Source organism: Hyaena hyaena, unplaced genomic scaffold, assembly GCF_003009895.1.
Source record: "Hyaena hyaena isolate Hyena2069 unplaced genomic scaffold, ASM300989v1 scaffold_377, whole genome shotgun sequence".
NCBI classification, from domain to species: domain Eukaryota; kingdom Metazoa; phylum Chordata; class Mammalia; order Carnivora; family Hyaenidae; genus Hyaena; species Hyaena hyaena.
The window spans coordinates 986,086-1,011,168 of record NW_024081010.1 but is presented as its reverse complement, the minus strand read 5'-3'; the positions used below and the strand labels follow the sequence as shown (position 1 = coordinate 1,011,168).

The 25,083-nt window shown below is 40.5% G+C and overlaps 1 protein-coding gene across 1 annotated transcript; it reads left to right on the top strand.

Annotated features, from left to right (window-relative positions):
• The first annotated feature begins 1,139 nt into the window (after positions 1–1,139).
• Positions 1,140–24,801, top strand: LOC120244284 (teneurin-3-like). Its single transcript, XM_039250690.1, has 3 exons — positions 1,140–1,371; positions 23,109–23,387; positions 24,770–24,801. Exons 1-3 carry the CDS (start codon positions 1,140–1,142, stop codon positions 24,799–24,801), a joined length of 543 nt encoding a protein of 180 aa, XP_039106621.1.
• The last annotated feature ends 282 nt before the right edge of the window (positions 24,802–25,083 follow it).

The following is a 25,083-nucleotide window of genomic DNA, read 5'->3' as shown; positions in this document are numbered from 1 at the left end:
GCAGCCATCCCTCCTCAGGCCCATTCACTCTTACCCTGTCAGTTCAGCAAACTCTGGAAAGAGACAGTTGTTAAGCAAAGAAACACAACTGGCCTTGTTCCTTCTGACTTACTGTTGCCAGTGATGTTTGCAAAAAACTACCACCTCAAATTAGCCACTTGAATTGCCTTACAGTCAGGATGGCCTGGATTAAACTCATGTTCTGGAGAGGAAAATACATTTTTAGGAGACGAGTCAGGGCGAAGGATCCGTTTTATCCATCGTTGAGATCCTTGAAACATGAAAATTGTGCTTGCTGAAGAAAAAGTCTTTGTAAAAATTAATAAAATGCTTAAGGTATCTGACAAAAGTTCGCATCCACAATGCTCCCAATTTGCTCCCGCTCTTAAAAAAAAATCAAAGAAATAAAAACAATACACAACTTTGTTAGAAAAAGAAAGAATTTATCTGTGAATGGCGAAAAGACCGTGAGAGAAAATGGTCCCGTGGTGGAAAATTTAACAGACACATTGGGGCCAACTTTTAGCGGGCCTCCATAGTGAAATTTGATCTTGAGCTTAATGTTTTTTATTAATATGAAAATCACTATCAGTGATAGTAACTTGAACAAGCGTCCATAATACTCTGTAATAGAAAGTTTGCCTCACTTTCTAGGACTGCGGGACATTTTACAGTGATTTCACAAATTTTCCCTTTTGTTGCTGTTGAAAGCAGGTTTTCTAGATAGGCAGTAGTGTTTCTTTCCACTGTTCTCCACATTGAGAAGGATGTAGGGTGGTCAGATTTTAATAATTTTTTAACGTTTATTTATTTTTGAGAGAGAGAATGAGAAGAGGGCAGAGTGTGAACAGAGGAGGGGCAGAGAGAGAGGGAGACCCAGGCTCCATCCAAGCGCTGAGCTGTCAGCACAGAGCCCGACATGGGTCTTGAACCCACGAACCGTGAGATCCTGACCTGAACCTAAGTTGGATGCTTGATGGACTGAGCCAGCCAGGCACCCTGTGAGGTGGTTAGTAGTTAGATGAATGTTATGCTGACGTGATACAAACCTTTTATCTTTGCAGAGAGGCCGATGAAAATTGATTCCTGAGTGTAATCTGTGCTGACCAGGACGGATGTGCACCCAGAAGGAATGAAGTATGGATGTGAAAGAACGTAGGCCTTACTGTTCGCTGACCAAGAGCAGACGAGAAAAGGAACGGCGTTATACAAATTCCTCAGCAGACAATGAGGAGTGTAGGGTCCCCACACAGAAGTCCTACAGCTCCAGTGAAACCTTGAAAGCTTTTGACCATGATTCCTCACGGCTGCTTTACGGAAACAGAGTAAAGGATTTGGTTCACAGAGAAGCAGACGAATACACCAGACAAGGTAGGTCGCTGCTCTTATAAAACAAGGCACATGCAAATGGTGCCCACTTGTAGGGGGTCACGTTTTCCCCCTCTATAGCTGACATGATTATTTTCCACATTTGATGTCTAGCCCCTGATTCAGGTTTCTGAGAAATTAGATGGTCACGTAGTATTCCAGTTTAAAGGTAGAAAGCCACCCACAGAAACATTAACCCCAGATAAGGGTACCGATACATGTAGAGAATCACTGTGCACATATAAATTTTTTTAATGTTTATTTTTTCTGAAAGAGAGAGAGACAGAGCATGAGCAGGAGAGGGGCAGAGAGAGGGGCAGACACAGAATCCAAAGCTCCAGGCTCCAGGCTCTGAGTTGTCAGCACAGAGCCTGACACAGGGCTCGAACTCCCGAACCACAAGCTCATGACCTGAGCCGAAGTCAGACGCTGAACCGACTGAGCCACCCAGGCGAGAATCACTGAGCATGTTTTATATGTGAGGTGCGTGATTCTATACACAGCTAGCATTTGTGCATAAACTTGAAACCCAGCTCTTTTGGGCTCCCTCACCCTCTCAGGAAGGTGCTCGCTGACATCGTTTCTGCAGTTAGAACTGATATAAGGGAACCAGAAAGGTTGACAAGCAAAGCCCTTTCCATCACTGAAAAGTAACAGTCCTATTTCTGAATGATCTCATGAGCCCTGTAGGCCACGTGCTCATGTCTGTCTGTTCATACAAGAACTTACTATGGGAGGGCTCAGGTTTCTCTCTGGCAGGCAATCTAGAACATTAAGGTTCTACCTTAAAACATCCTAGCTTCGCATAATATAATCCATTATGGTTTGGCCATTCAAATGTATTTATTGAACATTTTTATGCTCTGTTTGCTGCTCTGTAACTTTACTTCACAGTCTTAAACCTACCAACCTCCACGCTTTCAGACAATAGCTGATTTTAAATTTGGCATCCCGAGTTCTCTTTTGTTTTTCCTAGTACATTTTTTGGAGATGTGGGCAAGATTACTACTAATAAAAATAAAGCCCTCTTACATTTGTATCGCATAGTCAATTGACACAGAACTTAGCATCCCTTAGCTAATTTAATCAGGAAATGAGGAAAAATAAATTAAACTTCAAATGTAAAGAATATATTCATTCTTTCCCAATCACCTTACAAACAGTGTGACTAACAGTTTGATATTGAGCAGGAACAAGCTTAAGAAAAAGTAATAATGCAATAAATCATGCAGAAGTTTGGAAATTTTCCGTGGTTCTTTTCTTCTCCATGTTGTGCAAAGAGCCATCCTAAGTGGATTGAGAGGACATTCACTCACCTAAACCAGTTTTCCTCCAAGAAAGCAAACTCATTCGATTTGCTAAAGAGAAATCTTTCCCCCCTGAAATATATCTTACAAATATTACAGGTATCATCATTTATGAAAGGGGATATAGTAGCTTCATATTTTTAATCCAGTTTTTTTTCAGATTCAGGTTTTTTTAATGTTTATATACATATTTTTGAGAGAGTGTGATCAGGAGAGGGCCAGAGAAATAGAGGGGGGAGATGGAGAATCCAAAACAGGCTCTGCACTGTCAGCAGGGAGCCTGATGCTGGGCTCGAACTCACAAACTGTGAGATCATGACTTGAGCCTAAGTTGGACACTTAACCGCCTGAGCCAGCTTTTAAGGGAAGCTATAAAACATATATTGGAGATACATACCCTCTGTAAGCCAAGGGACTTAGAAGTTCACTGCACCATGTCTTATAATCCCAAACCCGAGTTTTTTTGTTTTTGTTTTTTCTTTCCTATTGTCTACACAGCTGACATAGATTATCAGGGTACACTTCCCACCAATTTAAAAAATAGTAGGTACTGTGAAATGCATGCAATCTGAACCCAGTGTGAAGTCTTGCTTTTTGTACCAAAAACAACTGTTTAGTGCCCTATCGGAAAAAAAAAAAAAAATACATGGTGGAATGCCATTAAAAGAAAAACAGAAATCAGCACATGTGGCGTGATGCGTGGGGGAGGCTCATCTACACCCCAAGCAAGCATTTGGCTTTGGCAGCACGAAGGATGGTTAAACGGGTTAAAAATAGCGAGCTGAAGTTTTCACCTCCTAGGCAGCGCTAATGCAGTGCAGGCTGCTGTCGATGACACAGCGGTGCCATCTGCGGAAACCCTGAACCGAGGTTCTTAGGGGACCGAACGGTACTATTACTCAGCTTCTCGCCAGCCAGGAAGGGGAGATGGGAGAGGGGCAGAGGGAAGAGAGAGGGAGCCCCTTGTCAGGAGTGGCTGCATGGAGCAGGGAGGAGAGGTTCAAGGGCCGGAGAGAAAGGAGAAGCAGGCGTGGGGGTGCGCCAGGGCCGCGTCCTACCTGACGCGTGCGTAAATCACACATTAAGAACATAACTGGAATGTACTGCTGTGCATGGCTGACGTGCCCTGATTGCTCAGCGTGCTCCAGTCATAGCGCTACCCTGGTTATGTGCACCACCATCGACCGCCCCCCGGTCCCTGTGTGAGGTGGGTCCCAGTCGGGTGCTCCTTTCCCAGGTGGACAGGCCTGACACCCCAGGGCTAGCGACAGCTGAGCCCGGACTTGAACCCGGGGCCAGTCTGCCCCGAGCGCTTGGCATCCAACCTCTGTGCCGTGGCCAAAGCCGAGAGCAAACAATTGCGGGTCAGAATTCCCCTTTGCCTTGTTGGTGTCATTTTGGGCCACTTGTGATGGTGCGGCTGGAGGACAGGAGGAGGCTGGAGCCAGCTGTACGGGGTACAGTTGATAGGCTCGTTGGGAAGCTGTGGGGTGGGTTTGAGGGAGAGCGAGCTGTGCACATCCTTTCTCTCTCCTGTGATTTGATACAGGGAATGTGTGTAGCAGGAGCAGCGAATGTAGGAGAGAAATGACGAGGGAACGTTTGCTCTCAGATTACGTGTTTCTCAAGCAGGCCTGATAAATTTTCCAGGCTCCCGTTGTCTTTGAACCTGACAAATGTCAGTTTTTCCTCACTGACAAGTCTGCTGTGGGATTAATTATTTAATTGACAAAATGTGCTTCCTGCTACAGCTCCTGACATCATCCACATAATAAAAATGAGGGATGAAAAATATTACTAGTAGCCGAAGATCTTTGAAACGATTCCAAAGAATCATGCTAATGTAGCTTGTCCGCGGAATCCTAAAACAACTTGTCAATCCTCATTCCGCTCACTCTTTAAATGACACAGGCAAGGCCGCTGTAGCCCCAGGAAGGGAGGGGAGACCCCTGTGAATGCAATTACGTGGAGAATTCAAATCTAGAAATACGATGCTTTTATGTTTCTTGACCAATTTGGTGGCCTGTTACCCAACTTGATTTTGATCGTTTTTTGTGCCTCTACTGCCTGGGGAGTGATACTTCTTAATTACCTGATTTGTGGGAGATGGTTTCATTCTCATAGTAATGTGTCATTTGACTAGATCTCTCATAGACCTCTTTGTCTCTCTCTTTTCAAATCTCTTCTGTGGTTTTTGAGAATAGTTGTTGTTTTATCAGCTGCGGAACCCTCTGTAGGTGTGATGGGGTTAGTGTAACAACGGCCTGTTTTACATTCTTAGAGACCAATTTCTTTGACTCATCTTTGAAGAGAATTTATTCTGTCAGGTCTGAGACACATTTCTCCTGAAACAGCTGCGTAAGATCATCTCACGGTTTTAGAGAAGTGATAAAGTAAGAGACCTTTTTTTCTTTTCTCTCTCTGCACTACATTCATTGCTCGTAGTGTCCCCGACTGAACGAAAATGTTTATCAACTCCAACAAGGAATGTTGGCCATGAGGGTGAATTTTGAAACATGGCGATGTCTGGAAATAAGAACGCCTTTGTTTCACAGAACCCTATATCTGCAGGGAACACCTCTGAGACAGCCCTAACCCAAAATGTTTACCAGTCAGTCTCTTATTGGTATTGGGTGGTGACTTGCAGAATTTTAAAATGAAAAGGCTGCCATTTACTCCTCATGTATAGAATGGCAGTGAGGAGGGAGGTTATCTGTTTTTAATGTCTGTTAATGTTCTTATGTCTGTACTTATGAGTTCCTGAAATCAAATATAACACACATTTGTAAAGAGAAAAGGGAAGGAGGAAGGTGTGTTGACAAAGACGGGCCCTCGTTGGTTGCTAAGTGTGGTTCGGTGCAGGTCTTCCCTGACAGCCAGCTTCCAGTCCCAGAAACTCTCCTTTCCTTACCGCTGCCCTGGGATTTGCCTTCTCTTCCTGCTTATCGCCGTCAATAGGGCCCAGTCGTCCCCAGCACTCCCAAATGTGGCTTCTGCTTCTCCCCTCATGACATTGGTCATCTAAGGCTAGTCACAGGGTACCAGATCCCACAGGCCCTGATTTTTCACGGCTGCACCTCCTTAGTGGGCTGCGTCCTGAGTCCATCTTCTGTACAAATATTCCAGATGCTCCACCTCTCCCCTACCAAGGATAACCCTCTTTGATAAAACCAAAGAACATCAGAGGAGCAGTCCAAGTTTTCCTGTAACTACACATCCAGGATTCCCACATCATGGCGGCTTGAAGGGAGCCTTATGGACACATCCCCCAGACAGCCCCTTACTTGCTCTGAGCTGAGCAGGGATCCAGGGTGCAGATGAGATCTAGGATTCAACAGAGTCCTGACAGACAAAGCGAGGCAGGTAGCTTTTCCCTTCCTGTCGGTGGAGCGCTCGGGTCGGGGTGCAGCCCTGGGGTGAAGATCAGGAAGAAGGCTGTGACGTCATGCCGCCAGAGAGAGGCTGACCTGTGTCTCGGTGGTCCTTCTGGGACTGAAAGTTGTCTTGCAGGAGCAGCTGCTTTCGTTGGCCCCTCGGGAGCTGGGAGGACCTAACCAGATGCATTTTCTCCACTCTGATATTGTGAGAGCGCCAGCCAAGGAAAACAGCGAGGGGAGAGGTTTGTCTCTAGAGCCTAACAGGACTTACCACGAAAGCACCCCAGGAAAGCCACAACGTCCTTGGCGGCCCCCAGATTGCAGGAAGTGGGATAAGCTGCAAGACAAACAAGTCAGGAAGCTGCTAAAGAGAATGAGCACTGGCGATGGAAGAGAAGAACTTGAACCTCAATTAAAGGGCATAGAGTGCTTACAGAAATCCAAGTACCAAAACAGGGCAGCAGCAATAAAACCAACAACAACCAGCAAATGCTAGGCTGGGAAAGCCGTCATTTACGTATGAAAAAATATAACAGATTAGGTGGAGAAACAAGGGCGTTCATTGATGAAATCCAGTTCGTAGTTTTGAAGACCAAGTAGAAGAAAGAACTCAAAACCAGAAACCAAGTTCCTGGTAAAATTAAAAAGAAAACACATGTGTGTATGTACCCTGCTCACACACACACACACACACACACACACACTCACCCCAACACATGCCTCTAAGCGCATCTTAAAGAATATTTTTAACTTGAGAGATGAAGATATTTTATAAGATACTGCGGGGAGAACAAAAAAGCTACTTTTCTTGTTGCTTACAAAAGAAAAAAATATGGATGAATTTCTCACCTTCCACCATGAAAGTAAAAGACAAGACAATACCATCTACTAGGAGAAAAGAACTATAACCTGGGATGCAGGGAGGACATCCGTCATCTCTCAGAGTAAATCCAAGGCAGTTAGGGACGTGCGAAGATCATATCAGCAACACGTGTCGTCGAAGAAAGCATTCAAGAAGCAGTACCAACTCAATCACGATCACTGCCCCTCATAAGGAGAGGACGCAGTGATGAACAGTCAACTTCGCAGTATGTATGCGGATAATTCCCAGATGATGATGAAGGAGCAGTTGGAATGTCTATGAAGCACTACACGGGAAACCTTAAAAAAAGGCTGGAACTAAAATGGGTCACTAATTTTAGCAACGCCCAGGAGGTGGAAAGGAGTGATAAGGAAAGCAAAAGTGTTCCAGGATCTCAGCTGAAGAGGGCGAGGGGGAAAATAGGGAATCGGAGTTTGAGCAGAGGGAGATCATTGCAACCTTGCATTCATATCGTAATGAAAAGCATGTATTTGACTACGAATGTCAGGAAAGGGAGGTAATCATTAGAGGAAGAGAAAAGCACTGCAGATCTACCTCATTAGCGGGGGAGGGGGGGGCCGGGAAGGGAATGACAGACCTACCTCATTAGCAGGGTGGAAGGGAAGGATTGCTATCTGATCAGTTTAGCGGAAACTGCTCGAAGGAAAAAGAGGAAACAAGTAAAATCATGAATAACCATAAAACGAGATGAAAGAAGGCAAATCTACTTTATTAACATATTACATGAAATGTAAATGCACTGAATTTGACATAAACAGAACTATTCCATTGGTTTATAAAAAGTACTGGTATTTATAATATATGGATGTAGAATGGCAAAAAGATGGTTGAGAATAGAGATGGATACAGAAGTATCAAGTAAATAGCCACGAACAAAAAGAAAGAAGGAATGGCAGTGTTAATATTAGGAACAGCAGAATTTACTGTTAAAAACACTAAACAAGAAAAAGGGGACCATAGAGTAAATGATAAACCACAGAAGGATGAATACTCTTGAATCGCATGCATTAAACAATATAGTACCTAAGTTTTAAAGCAGAAACTATTGGAGAAAAATGATTGTTAAAATACATTTATTTGGGGATACTTTTGTTTTACCTCCTTCGGAATCAGACCTAAAAGACAAAAAGAAGGAAGCAGTTATATAATATAAATATAAACTTTCAGTTAAAAATACATAAATACAGACATTTATAACCATCAGATAGAAGGATACACTTTTTCATAATTCTACAGAATAGTTACAGAAATGAATTGTGCATTTAGCCACAAAAATCAGAAAAGTAGAGACTTTATAAGTCAAAACATTTGATCATATAATTCAGTAAAATTTGAAATAAATAACAAAAAGATAGACAAACAAAACCTTTTTTCTTTCATGGATTATGATAATCCTAGATTATGATAGGAAGCAATAGAAAGCAATGAAAAGAAAGTTCTGCTTTCAAAATTTACAGGAGACAGAGAAACCCATAATCATAGGAAAAATATACATACATACATATATATACATACATACACACACACACACACACACACACACACAGGAGAAAATATAAAGAATAAAGACCTACAAAGAAAAGTTTTCTATACAGCCTAAGAAATGGATAAAAAATAAACAGAAGGAAATAAACTAAAAGAAATGGAAGAGGGAGATAATCAAGATAAAACTGAAATTAAAAACAAATAAACAAGCTGATTCTTTAAAAAGACCAAGGATATAAAAAGCCCTTGATGATCCCAATTAAAAAAAAATGAGAACAAAAATAGAGGTACTGAAGAGGGTATAACAACTAAGAGGCACTGCTCCATACAATTTAAATCTAGAGGAATTTATTTTTTCTTAACAAAATATGATTGACCCCAAATTATTTCACAACGTGAAGAAAACTTGTCAAAACCAATTATCTCAGAAGAGATTAGGAAAGTGGCTAAAAGGGCACCATTACCAAGGAAATAGTTCCTTTTGGTGAATTTTAGGTTTTGAGGTGAATTTTATATAACCTTTAAAATGGAGCTCAATCCAAGGTTCAAAAAGCTATTTAACACTACACACACACACACACACATACACACACACACATACACACACACACACACACATGATGGAAGGAACTAAAATTCGTATTATAAAGCTGGCATCATCTTAATAGTAACCAAAAACCTTGATGAAAATAGAACATAAAAGAGGCTATCTAGATCAAAATTAATTCTCAGTATAGGTATAAAAAGTAGTCTAAATAACTATTTGCATGTAAGAATCTAGCAATGTATAAAAAGGATGATAGTCTAGGCCAAATTAATAACCAAGAAGTTACTAATCCTTGGTATAATGTGAGGATTTTTCAATGTTAGGAAATCTATTAACATAATTAGATTAATAAATCAAAGTAGAAAAACATGATCTTATCAATAAATGATGAAAAGGTTTGGGATAAAATTTAGAAACCATTCCTTATTAAAGTAAAACTCGCTAAGTAAAACAAGAATAAAAAGCACAAGCATCTTCGTCATATAGAACATGTTCAATCAAAAGATTGAACAGGATTCTCATGGAGGAGATCCTAGGACCTTTTCAGTTAAAATTAAGAATATGTGAAGGACTCATCTACTCGCTCACAATTACTATTCAAAATCGTTTTCGATGTTTCAGCGATTGCAGTAAGAGAAGAAAATTAAATAATTGATTCCTATTTTGCAAAAAGTTAAAATCATCACTTCTGTGAACTCCATGTCAATTGTACACATACAAAATCTACGTGTCTCTGGAAGTTGAATGAAATAGTTGTAAGCAAATTGGTACTTAGAGGAATATAAGACATCACAGGTAATGTAGCAGATAGTGAAGAGCATAAATTCTGGATCCAGGGGATCAGTGTTGGAGTCCCAGGTCTGCCATTTGTTAGCTGAGTAGCAAGTGACCTAACCTTGGCCAAGTAACTTGCTTGGACCAATTACTTGATTTCTCTGTGCTTCAGTTTTCTTCCACGTAGATTGCACCTTAGTTTTCAATCTATAGTTTGTTGAGAATGATATGAGTTAATTTATGTAAATTGCTTATGGGGCGCCTGGGTGGCTCAGTTGGTTAAGCGTCCAACTTTGGCTCAGGTCACGATCTCACAGTTCGAGCCCCGTGTCAGGTTCTTTGCTGACAGCTCAGAGCCTGGAGCCTGCTTCAGAGTCTGTCTGTCTCTCTCTCTCTCTCTGTCCCTCCCCTATTAGTGCTCTTTATCTCTCTCTCTCTCTCAAAAATGAATAAAAACACTTAAAAAACTTTATAAATATATATGTAAACTGCTTAGTATAATGCCTAATTCATGTTAAATACTATTTTTAAGTAATTATTAAACAGTAATTGGCTAGCTTTGGAAGTCAGAATAAAGCATTACATCCAAACACTATAAAATTCTTTGGAATAAGTTTTATAAAAGTGATATGAGACCTTATATGAAGAGATCTCTAAAATGTTATTGGAAAACATAAAACAGGATCTGAATAGATAGGAAGACAGTCAGTGTTTTTACATGGGAAGACTGATGCCCTAAGAATATCAATTCTCCCAGAATAAATGTGTGGAAGTCAAGGATTATTTTTAATTGGTGAAAGAGGTCTTAAAGGTCACATGGAGGAATAAATCTGAAGATAGTCAAAAACGTATTTAAATGGCAAATAGTGATGATAAAATGTCCTTCATATATATATATATATAAAATATATGTAGTAAATACTGTGAAGCCACTGTAATCCCATCTTTACGATATTGGCATAAGTAAGGACAAGTCAATCAGCGGAATAGACTAACATTTCAGAAATAGATCCTAGTTTATAGGGAAATTCAGCATGAAACAGAAAACGGTTTTTCTATTCAGTGGGACTTGATAAATGGCTCTGGCACAACTGGTTATCCATCTGGAAGAATATAAAATTGGACCCATATCTCTCAGCATATTCAAAAATAAGTTAAGATGGATTAAAGACAAATGTAAAAAATAAAGCAGGAAGAATTTGAGAAGTTAATTTGAAAGACTGGATAAAGTAGGATTGATTGGATCCATGGATAGCAGGAACCTCCCAAAACAATGACTTCAACATCTAACACTTATTTCCTTATCAAACAAGAAGTCTAGAGGTGGGCTGTTCAGGGTTCCCAGATGCCATCAGGAAGCGGTTCCTTCTGTCTGTGCTCACTCTGCCATCTGTCGCCTGTGGCCTTTGTCCTGTGGATCCCCAAATGTTCTTTTCGTTTTCATATTCCTGGCTGAAACCGAATAAAAGCTAAGGTGAGAAGTCCTCTCCTCTGGACTGTTTCTTTTTACTCCCCAGAGACATCTTCCTACATCTCTTTTTTCAGAACTGTTATACTTGGCTACGCTTAGCTGCATGAGAAGAGGGAACATTTACTATTTTTGCTTTCCAGCTTTTATAACAGAGGAAGGCAAGGAAGAAGCGGTTGTGAATCCACACAGCCTGCCCTAGAGACTGCATGTTCACACGAGAATAGGGGAGCCCCTTCTGATGGACACACAAAACCCAGAAGAAAGAGCTGAAATGGTTAATTTCTCCTTTAAAACCTTCAGTATGTAAATTAAAAATACCCTAAACAAAATGTTTACTTTGGGAATTATGTTTACAACTCGTGTGACAGATAAAAGGTCTAAGATATAAAATACGAAGAGTACCTTTCACAAATTGAAAACAGAAAGACAAACAGTCCAATGGGAAAACGGCATGGATACACCATTCGTGAAAGAGCACATTTAAGTAGTTGGTAAACATATGGAAAGGTGATCGGTTTTCCTGTGAGTCGGAGACAGACGGTAGCTAACCCCAAGGCTCCCAGCCTGGCTTCCCTCACTGAGCACTTGCGTACCGCGCCTCTACCACTGCTGTGCTTGGGGAATTCCTCCCACCTTGGAAAGCAGAAAATTAATGGAAGAAGCTATGGTGGTGAGAGGTTTTGTAGGTTGGAATTCTGAACACATTTTTTTCAGGGAGAGAGCCTCCTTACCCGGCATCGTGCTCTATACTGTGCTGTTGCTCTAGCTCCTCAGATACAGAGAACTTAACAACTTACACACACCATCATGGCTCCCTCCATGTTGTTTTCATGGGAGAGTATATCCCTTGACCCTTGAACAGCATGGGGGCTGGGCACTGACACCCCACACAGTCAAGAATCCATGTAGAACTTTAGACTTCTCTTGAACTTGACTACTAATAGTCCACTGTTACCGGAAACCTTACCAATAACGTAAGCAATCAGTTAACATACACTTTGTATGCTATATGTATTATATTCTGTATTCTTACAATAAAGGTAGCTAGAGAAAAGAAAATGTTATTAAGAAAATCATAAAGAAGAGAAAATATATTTATAGCACCACCCTATATCAAAAAATACCCACATATGAGAGGGCCCATGCAAGTCAAACCCAAGCCGTTCAGGGGTCAGCTGTACTGATCCCGATCAACCTCTGAACACAATACATTCCTAATGTGAGGACTTTCTTTTTTTTTTTTTTTCTTTTTTCTTTTGTAGTTCGTTGTCAAGTTGGTTTCCATATAACACCCAGTGCTCATCTCAACAAGTGCTCTCCTCCATGCCCATAGCCCCCCTTCCCCTCACTCCCACCCCCATCAGCCCTCAGTTTGTTCTCAGTATTTAAGAGTCTCTCATGGTTTGCTTCCCTCTCTCTCCTTAACTATTTTTCCCCCTTCCCTTCCCCTATGGTCCTCTGTTAAGTTTGTCCTGTTCCACATATGAGTGAAAACATGTGGTAGCTGTCCTTCTCTGCCTGACTTATTTCACTTAGCATAACACCCTCGAGTTCCATTCACGTTGCTACATGTGGCCAGATTTCATTGTTTCTCATTGCCATGTAGTATTCCATTGTATAGATAAACCACATCTTCTTGATCTATTCGTCAGTTGATGGACATTTAGGCTCTTTCCGTGTTTTAGCTATTGTTGAGAGTGCTGCTATGAACATTGGGGTACATGTGCCCCTATGCATCAGCACTCCTGTATCCCTTAGGTAAATTCCTAGCAGTGTTATTGCTGGGTCATAGGGGAGTTCTGGTATTAATTTTTTGAGGAACCTCCACACTGTTTTCCAGGGGGGCTGCACCTGTTTACATTCCCACCAACAGTGTAGGAGGGTGCCCGTTTATCCACATCCTCGCCAGCGTCTAGAGTTTCCTGATTTGTTCATTTTAGCCAAAGCAAGGACTTTCTATACAATTGTGAATTTTGGGCTTAGTAAGAGGCCAAAAAAAACACAAGCAAAGAAAGAGAGCAATTTATGAATTGCTTTACTCAAAAACTTGCATAAAAGAATATGAAGTAAACAGGACAAAAATCCATTCATAGTACTGGGCGGGGGGAGAGAGAAGGAGAGAGAGAGAGTGAAAGCAAGCAAGCAAAAAGAAAAAAGATAGGAAAAGAAAAGGAAAGAAAAGAAAAAAGAGCAGGCTGCACTTGTAGCTGAATATGGAAAATTTTAGGTTTAGGTTCTTGCTTTCATCCAACTTCATCCAGGGTGAGATTTCATTTGGTGCCGGGCAGAGGCACATGGTCTCTCCTGAGCAATAACCACAATCCTCTGAAAAACAACTTCTTAGAAACAACTTCTACTGGCAGTGCTCTATAATGTTTTCCCGGGTAATGACATTTTGCCTGTTAGAATGACAGCATCCACCACATCTCAGGATGGTGCTGAGGAAGAGAATGAAGATTTGGTGGCACATAGGTGGGACCGTGCCTTTAAAATATTTTCATCCATTTCCAAACAGCAAAAGACCCATTTTTAACTTCCAGATATAGATTACTTGGGTGGGGGGAGGGAGGGAAGTTTTATTACTAGAATATTACTAAAATGATAAATAATTTAAAAATCTTTCTCTATGCTGTATGTTCCGGAGAGGTCAAAAGAATTAGATTCGTATTTCTTAGATGTAGAACATGAAGGTTATACATATCATTTTAGAATGTCATTAGCAGCACTGGGCAGATGTAAAAATAGTATTAACACAGCCTTTAAGATAACAATTATGTGTCTGTCTGTACCATTGTATCCTGTTTCGGAAGTGAAATGGAATGCATTCATTTTTTTTTTCTTACTCCTCTTATTTTTATTTTATTTATTCGTGTTTTTTGCATTATGAAAATATATTAAACACTCCAGCCTGTTTGAAATTGTGAAAGAGGAAGATTTGAGGGCCAAGAGCAAAATGCTTTTAATTTTAAAGACTGAGATTTAGTTTAGTCTTGGATGCCATTATAGTGAATAATGGGAACGGATCCTAGACTTCAAAAGAAATATGACCATATGGTCTTACCATTCAGCACTTAATGCCTCTATGAATTTCCAGTTATACCCCAACCTTTTCATTTCCCCAATGTTCCCCCTCACCTCTGTCATCATACAAAAATGAAAGGAATCTGAAACCCTTTTTTTCTGAAATAACTTCTGAAATACTTACTGATGCAGAGGAAACTTTTTCTTTGTGAGCGTAGGGTCTTATAAAGAAAGACAAAAACCTGAAACATTAATCAGATACACCAGGCTAATTACCGCAACTCCAAAGTTTATTACTTTTAAATATTAACTCCTTAAAATGATTCATTTAGAGATCAAAATGATTAATCCTTCTCAGTCACTATAAATGTCAGCGGCGGGATTAAAGGATTTAGATGGTCATGTTTACTCAACCTTAAATTTCTGTACTTAAAGACACAAGTTAAATAGCTCCAGTTTATCATTGTTTCACGTTAATGTTTTCCTCTCAGATGTGTCTTTTAGCTACCCTGCCTAACTGATTGTTAACTAATTTTGGCTGTTAAAGAGGCAAGTGTTTGTTTCTTTCAGGCTTGGCGGCCAACCTGCTTTGTAGATTACCTACCAGAAGATGTGAGTAGATAGATGTAGCTTAAAGCCCTCCTCTGGACACAGTGGGGGTAATCCTTTCCCCCTGCCTCGGCCTTTATTGGTCTGATGTCTTGAGCCCCCAGCTTCTTGCTAAATTTGTATCCGGTCCTCACCACGTTGCCTGTTTCGGATCCACATTGTGAATCACTGTGGTGCCGCCTCAGTCGCAATTATTAAACACCTGCTGCTTCATGCCCAACCATATGCATATTTATACCAATACCTACTGCAGCTTGACTCAGATACCAGCAGATAGGCTGTAGGCATGTGATGATCACTCGGGTCTTAGATTGTTCTAAAAGGAATAATTGCTAAGTGAAAATAAGCAAATTCATTTCACAATGCTTTTTGATAAAAACTAATTGCAAAGTTATTTCTCTAATTACAAATAGTTGCTTGTATCAAAATGGCACTGTTTTGCGGTTGGGTGTATAAATCCTTCATGATTCATGCTTACAAAGATGCTCTTTCCTTACAAGTCAGCAGACTCACAACTGAATGTTTGTGACTTGAGTCACCAGACCTTCTGTTCATTATCTGGGGTTGCCCTCCCCCAGAACTCCACAGATCTTTTCCTGAAGAAAATGGATATGCTCTAGGCCATTCATTTTTAAATGTTTATTTATTTTTGAGAGAGAGACCAAAAGAGAGTGTGAGCGGGCGAGCGGCAGAGGAGAGAGGAAAAGAGAGAGAATCCCAAGCAGGCTCTGCTCAGCAAAGAGCCAGACACCAGGCTCAAACTCTGTGAGATCACGATCTGAGCCAAAACCAAAGGTCAGATGCTTAACTGACAGAGCCACCCAGGCGCCGCTGGGCCATTCATCTTAACTCTGCTCTCTTTGCTTGCAAATATACTCGGGGGTTTCCCCTTCTCACCCTCCCCACCAAGTTCACCATGGCACCTGTCTTGTGTCCTCATCTGCAGAGGAGCCCAGCACAGCTGAGTTCAGGGTCAGTGCCCTCAGGCCAACCAGCAGTGGCTTCCACTAGACTCGTGATTTGAATAACAAACTGGAATATAATCAGGACATACAGATCATGTTCTCTGTCTTCTAAGAATTTGATAGAGTCGGTCTGTGGTTATGGATGTTAATATCACATGACCAGATAAATTGAGCAAGCAACTGAAGATGTTTGCATTTTACAGATAGCGTAAAATGGGGTGGAGCCGTTAAGGTATTTAATGGGATTTAAAGTTAAATTTTAAAACGTTGTTTTGTGTAGGGCCTTATAAGTAAAGATTTATACCATCATTGAAATTTCTATTGCATGTTCAAGGGTGGGTATTCTGTGCAAACAGTGACAAATATAGCTTAAGAAGGTTATAGCATTTGGATTGTCCCATAAAATATGCATTAGGTCTCAAAGGGGAAAAAGTTACATACATTTCTATTTTTGTGTGATCTTCTTATCATTTTGCGAACACAGCAAAAAAAGGGGAGCTCTAGATAAGATGATGATGACATTAATTCCACAAGCATCAAATAAGAAATATTTGCCCAGTTTGTAGTTTTGTGTTATCCTCTACCCTTGGAGAAATGTCACTTGGTGCCTAAGGAGAGAGAATCCATCCAAACTCACAGCAACCAAGGAAAATATTTAAAGACAATTATAGATTATTTTATGTCCGTGTATTAAGTGTATATTGATTCTGCTATCCATTTTCCAAACTCCATTTTGAGGGTTGTTACTATGGAAGAAATGAATGAATATCTACCATTTTCAAAAGCCGTGTATGATGAAAGGAAGGGCAGAAACAAGCTGAGATATGAGTGTTGGGGCTCCAACATTTCTTACATAACTTTACTTCTTCACATCCAATAAGGAGAGATTTTTAAAACCCAGCTTCTCCAAGAGAAGGTAATAAATCAAAATTCTAATTATGGAACAGGAGCTAAAACCATAGCAAATCAAAAAAATATATATTTGGGTTTTTTTTAAAGGAGATAGACTTTTTTTCTTTAGTATGTTTTTTAGATGAAGGAGATTATCATGAAAAGTAAAGCTTCATGAGTATAATATAGAACATTGCTAATTTCCTTTACTTACAATCCCTTCTAAACGATCATCACAACAGTTTTCTAGCCCGCCTCACCTTTATTCATGCTCGAAACCGTAAGCACTCACATAATCCATTGGTTCTCTTTCTTATTTTACAAAAGTTGGACCAGACTGTACACACCATTCTGCAAATTGTATTTTTTTTTACTTGAAATATATATGACAGGCTTCCCTGCAGATCCAAAGATATAGGTCCAAACTCCCTGTTTATGCTACCCACATAATGTTCCATCGAATGGGGTATATCAAATATTCAGCCCTTCCCTTCCTAGTAAGCATTCCGGTGATTTTAATTTTTGCAGCCATGACGTAGTAATCATTCTTTGTACATGCACATTTGAGATCAGGTGATTTTAGCCTCAGAGGTCGACTTTCTGGGCTAAAGAGTATTTTTAATTTTAACAGAAAAACATTTTCAAACAATAAATCGGCATGATAGAACGCAAAGAAAAAATAATAGGATATAATTATAATGAATCCATCTAGCAGGCCCACAGAATCGACTGCTTTTGAAAATCACAACAATCCTTGGTTTGTCCCCCAAATTTCAAGATCACTGATCTCCATTCCAATTCCCCCTTGCACACTAGCAGTATGGTATACTCTCTCACAAGGTGGTATAAGAGAGAATCCATAGGTAATAACACATGTGGTACATACACAGAGAAGTGAAGATATATATTGACAGAAACTTGTGCATGAATGTTCATAGCAGCATTTCATAATAATCAAAGAGTGGAAACAACTCAAATGTCCATTAACTGATGAATGGATTATGTAACTGAACCAGGTCCATCGGCCCAAAACACAGCAGAGCTGATCACTGAGACCTCAGGTATGCGTAAGGGAACAGTCTATTCAAGAGGCAGCCAGAGGAGGAGATGGGAGGGCAAGCTCAAATCCGCTGCCCCAAAGGGGGACAAACAAGCTTTTTATAATCATAGGGATAAGACTACATACGTATTGATGACAAGGGGCAGTGGGGAAATTTAAGATTATCCATAAAGAAAGGCGGCCCATGTGCATCGAGCAAACATATATGTAACACACACCCCGTGTTTATTTTGGGATGGAGACTTCACATCAGAGTGAGGCAGAATTCAGCCCTTGACATGTCAGGAAGTTACCTTAGGGCAGGGAGAAGGGGCTATGAGCATGCCCTGAGAGCCGGCATAAGCTGCATGGGATATTGATAGTTATCTCTGGGTAAGGAAAGTAGGGCCTTGCTCATTCCTAGGCTGTGACCATATCAGTTGACTTTGAGTCTGGGCTTCTGCAGAGACAGCTGGTGACTTTGTCAGTGGGATCTGAAAGACACAGTAACAGGTTAAGGAAACAGTTCTCCGAAAAAAAAGTTTTAAACTCTCAGCTAATTGAACCTCTTTAACCCTATGGGTCACTGTCTCGATTCCCCGCCCCCAACTTGCCTTACGATCATTTCTCAATCTTGATTACTTGGGAAAGTGACCACTACAACTACTTCTTTATCTCCTCATTTGAGGGTTTGGGTAAAGAGCAGGTTTTGCAGATCTTATCTGTAACATGCCTACGTGCGGGGCTAACCAGAAGTATTTAACCCATAGGTCATAGGAGCAAGGGAAATAGAAGCTGCATGGAGTCAGACATGTTAAGTTTGTCCCTGTTACAGATATTCCATCCAATTGACTACTATTTGATCCTAAAAAGGAAGTATTGATACATACTGCAATGTGGATGACCCTTCAAAACATTATGCTAAGTGAAAGAAGTCAGTCACAAAAGCCCACATAGTGTAGGGTCCCTTTCATTTGAAATGTCCTGAATAGGCAAATCTGTAGTGACAGAGTGAATTGGCGGTTGCCTAGGGCCAGGGTGAGGAGAGGGGGGGTAAGGGGGAGCAATCGGAGGTGACTGATGATTGGTACAGAGTTTCTTTGTGGTGCGGTGCGGTGGGGGGGGGGAGTGATAAAAATATTCTAAAGTTGCTTGTGGTGATAGTTACACACCACAAGGCACATACCAGGAACCATTGGATCGCACATTTTAATGGATGCAGTGTATGGTTTGTGAGTTACATCTCAAGAGAGCTGTTTTTATGAAAAAGAACCCACAAGGGAGGGAGAGAGAGAAAGCAAACTCTAGACTTTAGAGGAATCTAGATTCAGGAGGGAAGAGAATAACCATGAGTTCAGAACTGGACCACCTAATAGTATCATCTGTTTCTTCTCAGGGCATCCAGAGATAGTAGATGTCTTGTTTACTGGTGAACGTTTTTTGGCATCGCTTGAAAAGTCCCTGCCTGCTCAGACAAGGTTATAGATGCTATGTGAGAAAAGGCCAAGTAGCCAAGCCATTTTCCAATCCCTTTCCTTTATGGGAGGGGTGGCTTTGCTACGTGCCGACCTTACTTGACGCATTTGTTCTTAGCTGGTCCTGTGAACTTTGTGACAGAGCTTTCCTCATCGTTTTTCAAAATGCGAACTTTTTTTTAATGATACAACCTGCCTACATTGTTGTTTTTTGAGTTTTTAAAAACAGATCTTCAAATTTATGAGCATCATAAAACAAAAATGCCTAATCCGATCCAAGCTAACGTTGCCTTGTGATCACAATGAACTTCATCCTCAGGTATACTTTATTCTCGCTGCAGTGTATGGTTTTGGTACTGCTTCACATTATAGCAGAAAATTCTGCGTTGGCAGCAGTTGGTAACCTGCTGATCAGGGTTACCAAGATGCAGTGTGTGGGAGACAAATACCTATTTCACCGATTCTAGCCAAACAGAATTAATGTAAAGACTCTCAATGACAAAGAAGAAAATTAGGGTCATGTTGTTAGACCCATTGCAAAGAACACAATCTGAAGAAAACATGGAAAATAAGAATAAACGTGTTCTTATTTCTTTCATGTTTCTTGAAGCCAAAGCAAGATGGCCAAGTTTTTAGCTGGGTGCAGAAGCATCTTCTGCCTTTCTCTTTCCACTTTTGTATATTGCCCTAAAGCCCTCGCTAACAACCTCACTCAACCCAACCCTCCTCGGTGATACCTTCTACCAGCTGTCTCTCTTGTCCGAATCAGAAACCTTTTCTTCTCTCCATCATCTGTTTTCCATAAGTATAGCCCATCTTGCTAACACTGCTAGATTGTGGAAAATAACCTGCTAGAACTAATTTATTCTCATTTGATCACTAGATCTCCCCTGTGGTATTTGCATTAAAACAAGGGATCCCACAAGCAAGAATCCTTCACCAAAGGGGGGAGTTGGCAACCATAGGGTCCGAAGCACTGAGACAGGTCGGGGCTAGAGATATTTTTGAATGAAGGAAGAGTAAAGTCAATGGTGGTGGTGGTGCAGCTGTTCTGAAATTATTTGGAAATGATCCTCTCCTCATCATCAAATGCTACATTTCTTGATGATTGTCAATTACATTTGTCCAGGCGTTTATATTTTAAGCCATTCTCATTTAGCCTTTCTTTATGCTAGTCACATTCACATAAAGCATCTTTTTTTTGATGTTTTATTTATTTCTGAGAGAGAGAGCGAGAGAGAGAGAGGCAGCATGAGCAGGGGAGGGTCATAGAGAGAGGGAGACACAGAATCTGAAGACAGGCTCCAGGCTCTGAGGTAGCTGTCAGCACAGAGTCCGACGCGGGGCTGGAACACATGAACCATGAGATCATGACCTGAGCCGAAGTTGGATGCTCAACCAACTGAGCCACCCAGGCGCCCCATAAAGCATCTCTTAAATCAAGTTACGAGGGCCCTGAAAGATGAAAAAATAGAGGAGTAAAGTGATTTGAACAGAGCTAGTGAGTGGCTTTAACTTAGATCTGCCCGAGGTCAGAGGAAACAGCAAACTTTTTAAATTCAGGAAGCCAATCTAAGTGGGTTTCCTCTGCGTGTGCTTGCTTTCTAGCTTGCATTTCAGAAAGAACCTGTAAGAGCTTTGAATTATTGTGAGACATTGATTTCCGAGGGTCAGATGTTGAAGCAGTTTGGGATATACATATTGGCTCATAGGAATGGTGCTTCGGGTATTTATTTGCAAAGTGAACTGTGTTTACATACCTGGGTAACAAATAACTAAAGATAGTTTTCTGCTTTCCTTCACCTCATAGATTTTTGCATCAAGATGTTATCATTGTAAAAAGTCAATAACGTGGAAAATGTTTTTAAGTTACATTTCAGAGATTAGAAAGAAGTTTTTATTGCTTTTAACCTCTCTCTTATTTTTATTCTCCAATATGGGCCCTTCCCCAAATAGAGGAAAGATGCAGAAGGTTTTAATCATTCATTTTTGCCTTTTAAAAATTATGTATTCTTGTTTTGAAAAATCAACATGTTTAATGATAATATTTAACTGTTTTTGACCCCTGTCTTCCCTTTCCCCATTTAAATGTGATGTATAAATAACAGTGGGGAAATTCTTCCACCTCTATTCCATGACATTGACCTTTTTTTGGGTTTACTTTCATAAGTACAAGCTACGCTCATTCTGTAAGAAAAATTCTGTGAGTACTGTGCTTTAATTCATCAAGCTTGCCCACCCTTTCACTGTCCAATGGGCTCTTTCTCCTTTTTTTCTTCTTTTTTTTCTGACATATTTTTTGGCTCAGGTACTTATTCAAATCTCTCTGATAAGCGGTTTCATTTGTAGCTAATTGCAGCAACAGATTTTCATTATTTATGAGTGTCATTGTCAGAGCCCATTTCGAAGTCTGACCAAGATAAAGCTGATTCCAACTTCTGATATGACCACAGCCATAAAGCAATTAACCACACTAGTTAAAATGTGCTGGGGCCTGGAGGCTACTGATACTTTTACAACCAAATATACACTATATTGTGCATCATGTCCAACTCATTTCCTAGAAGATTCAGCATGTTGTTATTTTATCACAAATAACTTATGACATCCTCTTTTAAAAAATACAGTGTTCTCTTATCTCTCACACCAGCCAATTAACTTTAAAATGTTCATAGATTGAAGAGATAGAAGTAGGAAAATGAAAACTATGAGTGATCTAAATGCTTCATATCCTTAAAAGGTTGGTGTTATGTGGTGGCATTTAAATCAGTCTTTGTGTACTGTTATTCTTTAGATGGATTTTGATTCTGGTCGGTACCTAAATCTCAGACTCCATCAGGCCAAGAGGAGACAAGAAATGGAAGAGTCATATATCTGCATCGTACAAGCAAACATATTTCTCTCTCTACTCATCCAGAGTCTCATAAAACATATGTGAAATTTCAAGAATAAATACACGATTGGCAAAGTCATTAATAAGAGCAGTCATTTTAAAGTGTCACCTAATTTAAACACTTTTGCTTTAAGTTATTGCCGTGTCGTGGGTTTTATTATGCTCAATTTATTAGTAAAGGCCTGCAGGGTTCACAGCCGTTTATTTCTCAGGGAACTTGATTTTGTCATTAATTTTTAAATACATATTTCTCCCACTTTATTTTTAGAGTGCACTTTATTTGCAAAAATTGGTTTACTCTGATCGATACAGATGTTTCCAGGTGATTATTAAAGCACAATGTCTAGAAAGTCATGTGTCTGCAAATTTTCAAGGCATTACACTCCAAAATATAGGATCTGCGCGCGCACGCACACACACACACACACACACACACACACACACACAATGATACATGTTTACATCAGTGGCCAACTTAAGATGGGAAGATGTAATAAAGACTGACCAAGCTCCCATTTCTACTTAACAAGTAATTAGTCTCTTTTCTCTTGCAAAGGAGTCACATCTGGGTGGGAAGAACCCCAGAGCTTAGGGCTAGAGACAAGACATAGGAGAGAAATCTGAAATTTCTCTTGCTTCCCAAGTTGCTAAACCGAATTCGATCACTGATAACCAGTCATTTCTCTGGGCTAAGTTGTCATGGTCTGTTCTCCTTGGCCTGCCCCCTCTCTGGAGGTGCTTACAGGCTTAAGTGGTCGACAGAGGAGCTCTGAGTGGGGGTGTGTGGGAGGTTTGGGGCAGAGCCCCGCCCACCTGCCATAATTGCGTCCACCTGACCATCTGCCATGCATTGCAAATGTAAACACCTGATGCTGATAACTGAAAAACCTGAATGCTTGAGTGTTTATTTTAGGGAGATTTCTTTAAAAAAAAAAAAAAAGAAGATGAAGAAGAAAATGAAACATATACTCACTAGTTGTTATCTCTTTTTCCCCCTAATTAGGACAGAATTTTACCCTAAGGCAGTTAGGAGTTTGTGAACCAGCAACTCGAAGAGGACTTGCGTTTTGTGCGGAAATGGGGCTCCCCCACAGAGGTTACTCTATCAGTGCAGGGTCAGATGCTGATACTGAAAATGAAGCAGTGACGTCCCCAGAGCATGCCATGAGACTTTGGGGCAGGGGGGTCAAATCAGGCCGCAGCTCCTGCCTGTCAAGCCGGTCCAACTCCGCCCTGACCCTGACAGATACGGAGCACGAAAACAAGTCAGACAGTGAGAATGGTAAGTGCCATTTTTTGCTCTATAATGTGGGCCTTCGGTGCTTCTGTCCGTTTTCGTCAGCTGTGGGCGCATGCTTCTCTTCCTTTCTTTTCTCCTCTCATTCTTACTTCTCTTTCTTCTTCCTTTCTTTGGTTCTAAAGCGGTAGAACTGTCCTTGAATAATGCATTTTTTTCCCCTGGGAAAAAATAAATATTTTTTCCCATCAGATTGTTAAATTATGCAAGCAGTCTATGATGTGTTAGCTATAGTTTTGAAAAACATTTTAATTATGTACAGAAAAAAAAAGATTAGCTTTGACTTCTCCGGGGCCATGTCACCTGTTATTCTCTGTGGAGCAGCAAAGCACGTGGTGATAAAGTGTACTCCAGAGTCAGCTTGTCATCAAGCATGTCTTTGTAGATTCCTCTTGAAGATATCTCAAAGAAGTTGCAAAATCTTCGAATGGATGAATGAGCACACAGCTAGTTTATTAACAGGGCTCAAGTGATTGAAGAACAAATTTGATCGTGCTTTAAACTTACCAGTTGATGAGAGCAATAGCAATTTTGGTAAAGAGGGAGAGTGTGGTTTTTGATGTGCTTTGGGGACCAGATTATTATGCAGTTAAGTCGACACGCAGAAATTGCGTTGTAGGATATCCAAATAGCAGTGTTACGTATCGTAAGAGAGGTATCTTTATAAATTTGGGGGATTTTTTTTTCTTACTGCCAATGCGGGAGAATAAAACAGTTCATTTATATGCAATAATAGCTTTCAAAGGAAACTTAATTTTTTGTCAATATCGCTTTTAAGAAAATTGGAGCATCACTGCCACCGTACCAGACAGTAAAGAGCATTTCTCCTTCGGCTTTTATTATTAACAGTGCACTCGCTACTTGAGTATAGTCATTGATGCTCTGTGTATATGATGCAAAAGGAAGCAAGGAGAAAATTTAAGTGGAAGAACTGCATGACATTTGAAAAGAAAGATAGTTGTTTCACCAGCAGCACTTCGTTTGTATTATTTCACTTTGCTATAGGAACGCAGGTCTGTTCAGCTTTCCGTTTTAGCCATCACACCATGAAGTGATGCCTTGTGATTCCCCCTTTTACCCGTTTCCCTTCGATTCATGAAAAAAAACGTCTAATTTAAACCCTCTAACTCAGTATCTTACGTGGAATACTTCAGCGCGTTAAACCAAAGTCAAGATCAATTAATAATATGCACTCACTATATTCATTTTGGAAGTGTCAGTTCTTGGTGGAGGCTTTATCCCAGCCCCAAACAGAAAACAAGGACAGCTCTTTCTGACCAAGTGAGTCTTCAGACCGGACTGCCAACGTTTCTCTGAGCTAATCCACTCACCTCCGTAAACCCTGTATTTATATCTGCTTTCACTAGGGATTCAGAAGTTCCTGACCTTAAATGCGTAAGCATTGGTACCAACTTTGTTTCCCATCTATCTGAATCTTCAGGTACAATGGTTATAGTCCACCTCTGATTTCCCTAAAATACATGATAAAATTTATGGTAGTTGTAGAAAAGAATAGAGTGCAGCAAGATAATGCATTTGGTTCTGATTATCTGCATTATATCCATACCCATATCCATTAAATATCTTCTCGTGTCGGGTCAGGTTGTTCTTTCCACCCACAGCCTTTGTAGCATCTCTATCCTTTCTAATAACAAAATTATCCTGTCATGGTATCTGCATT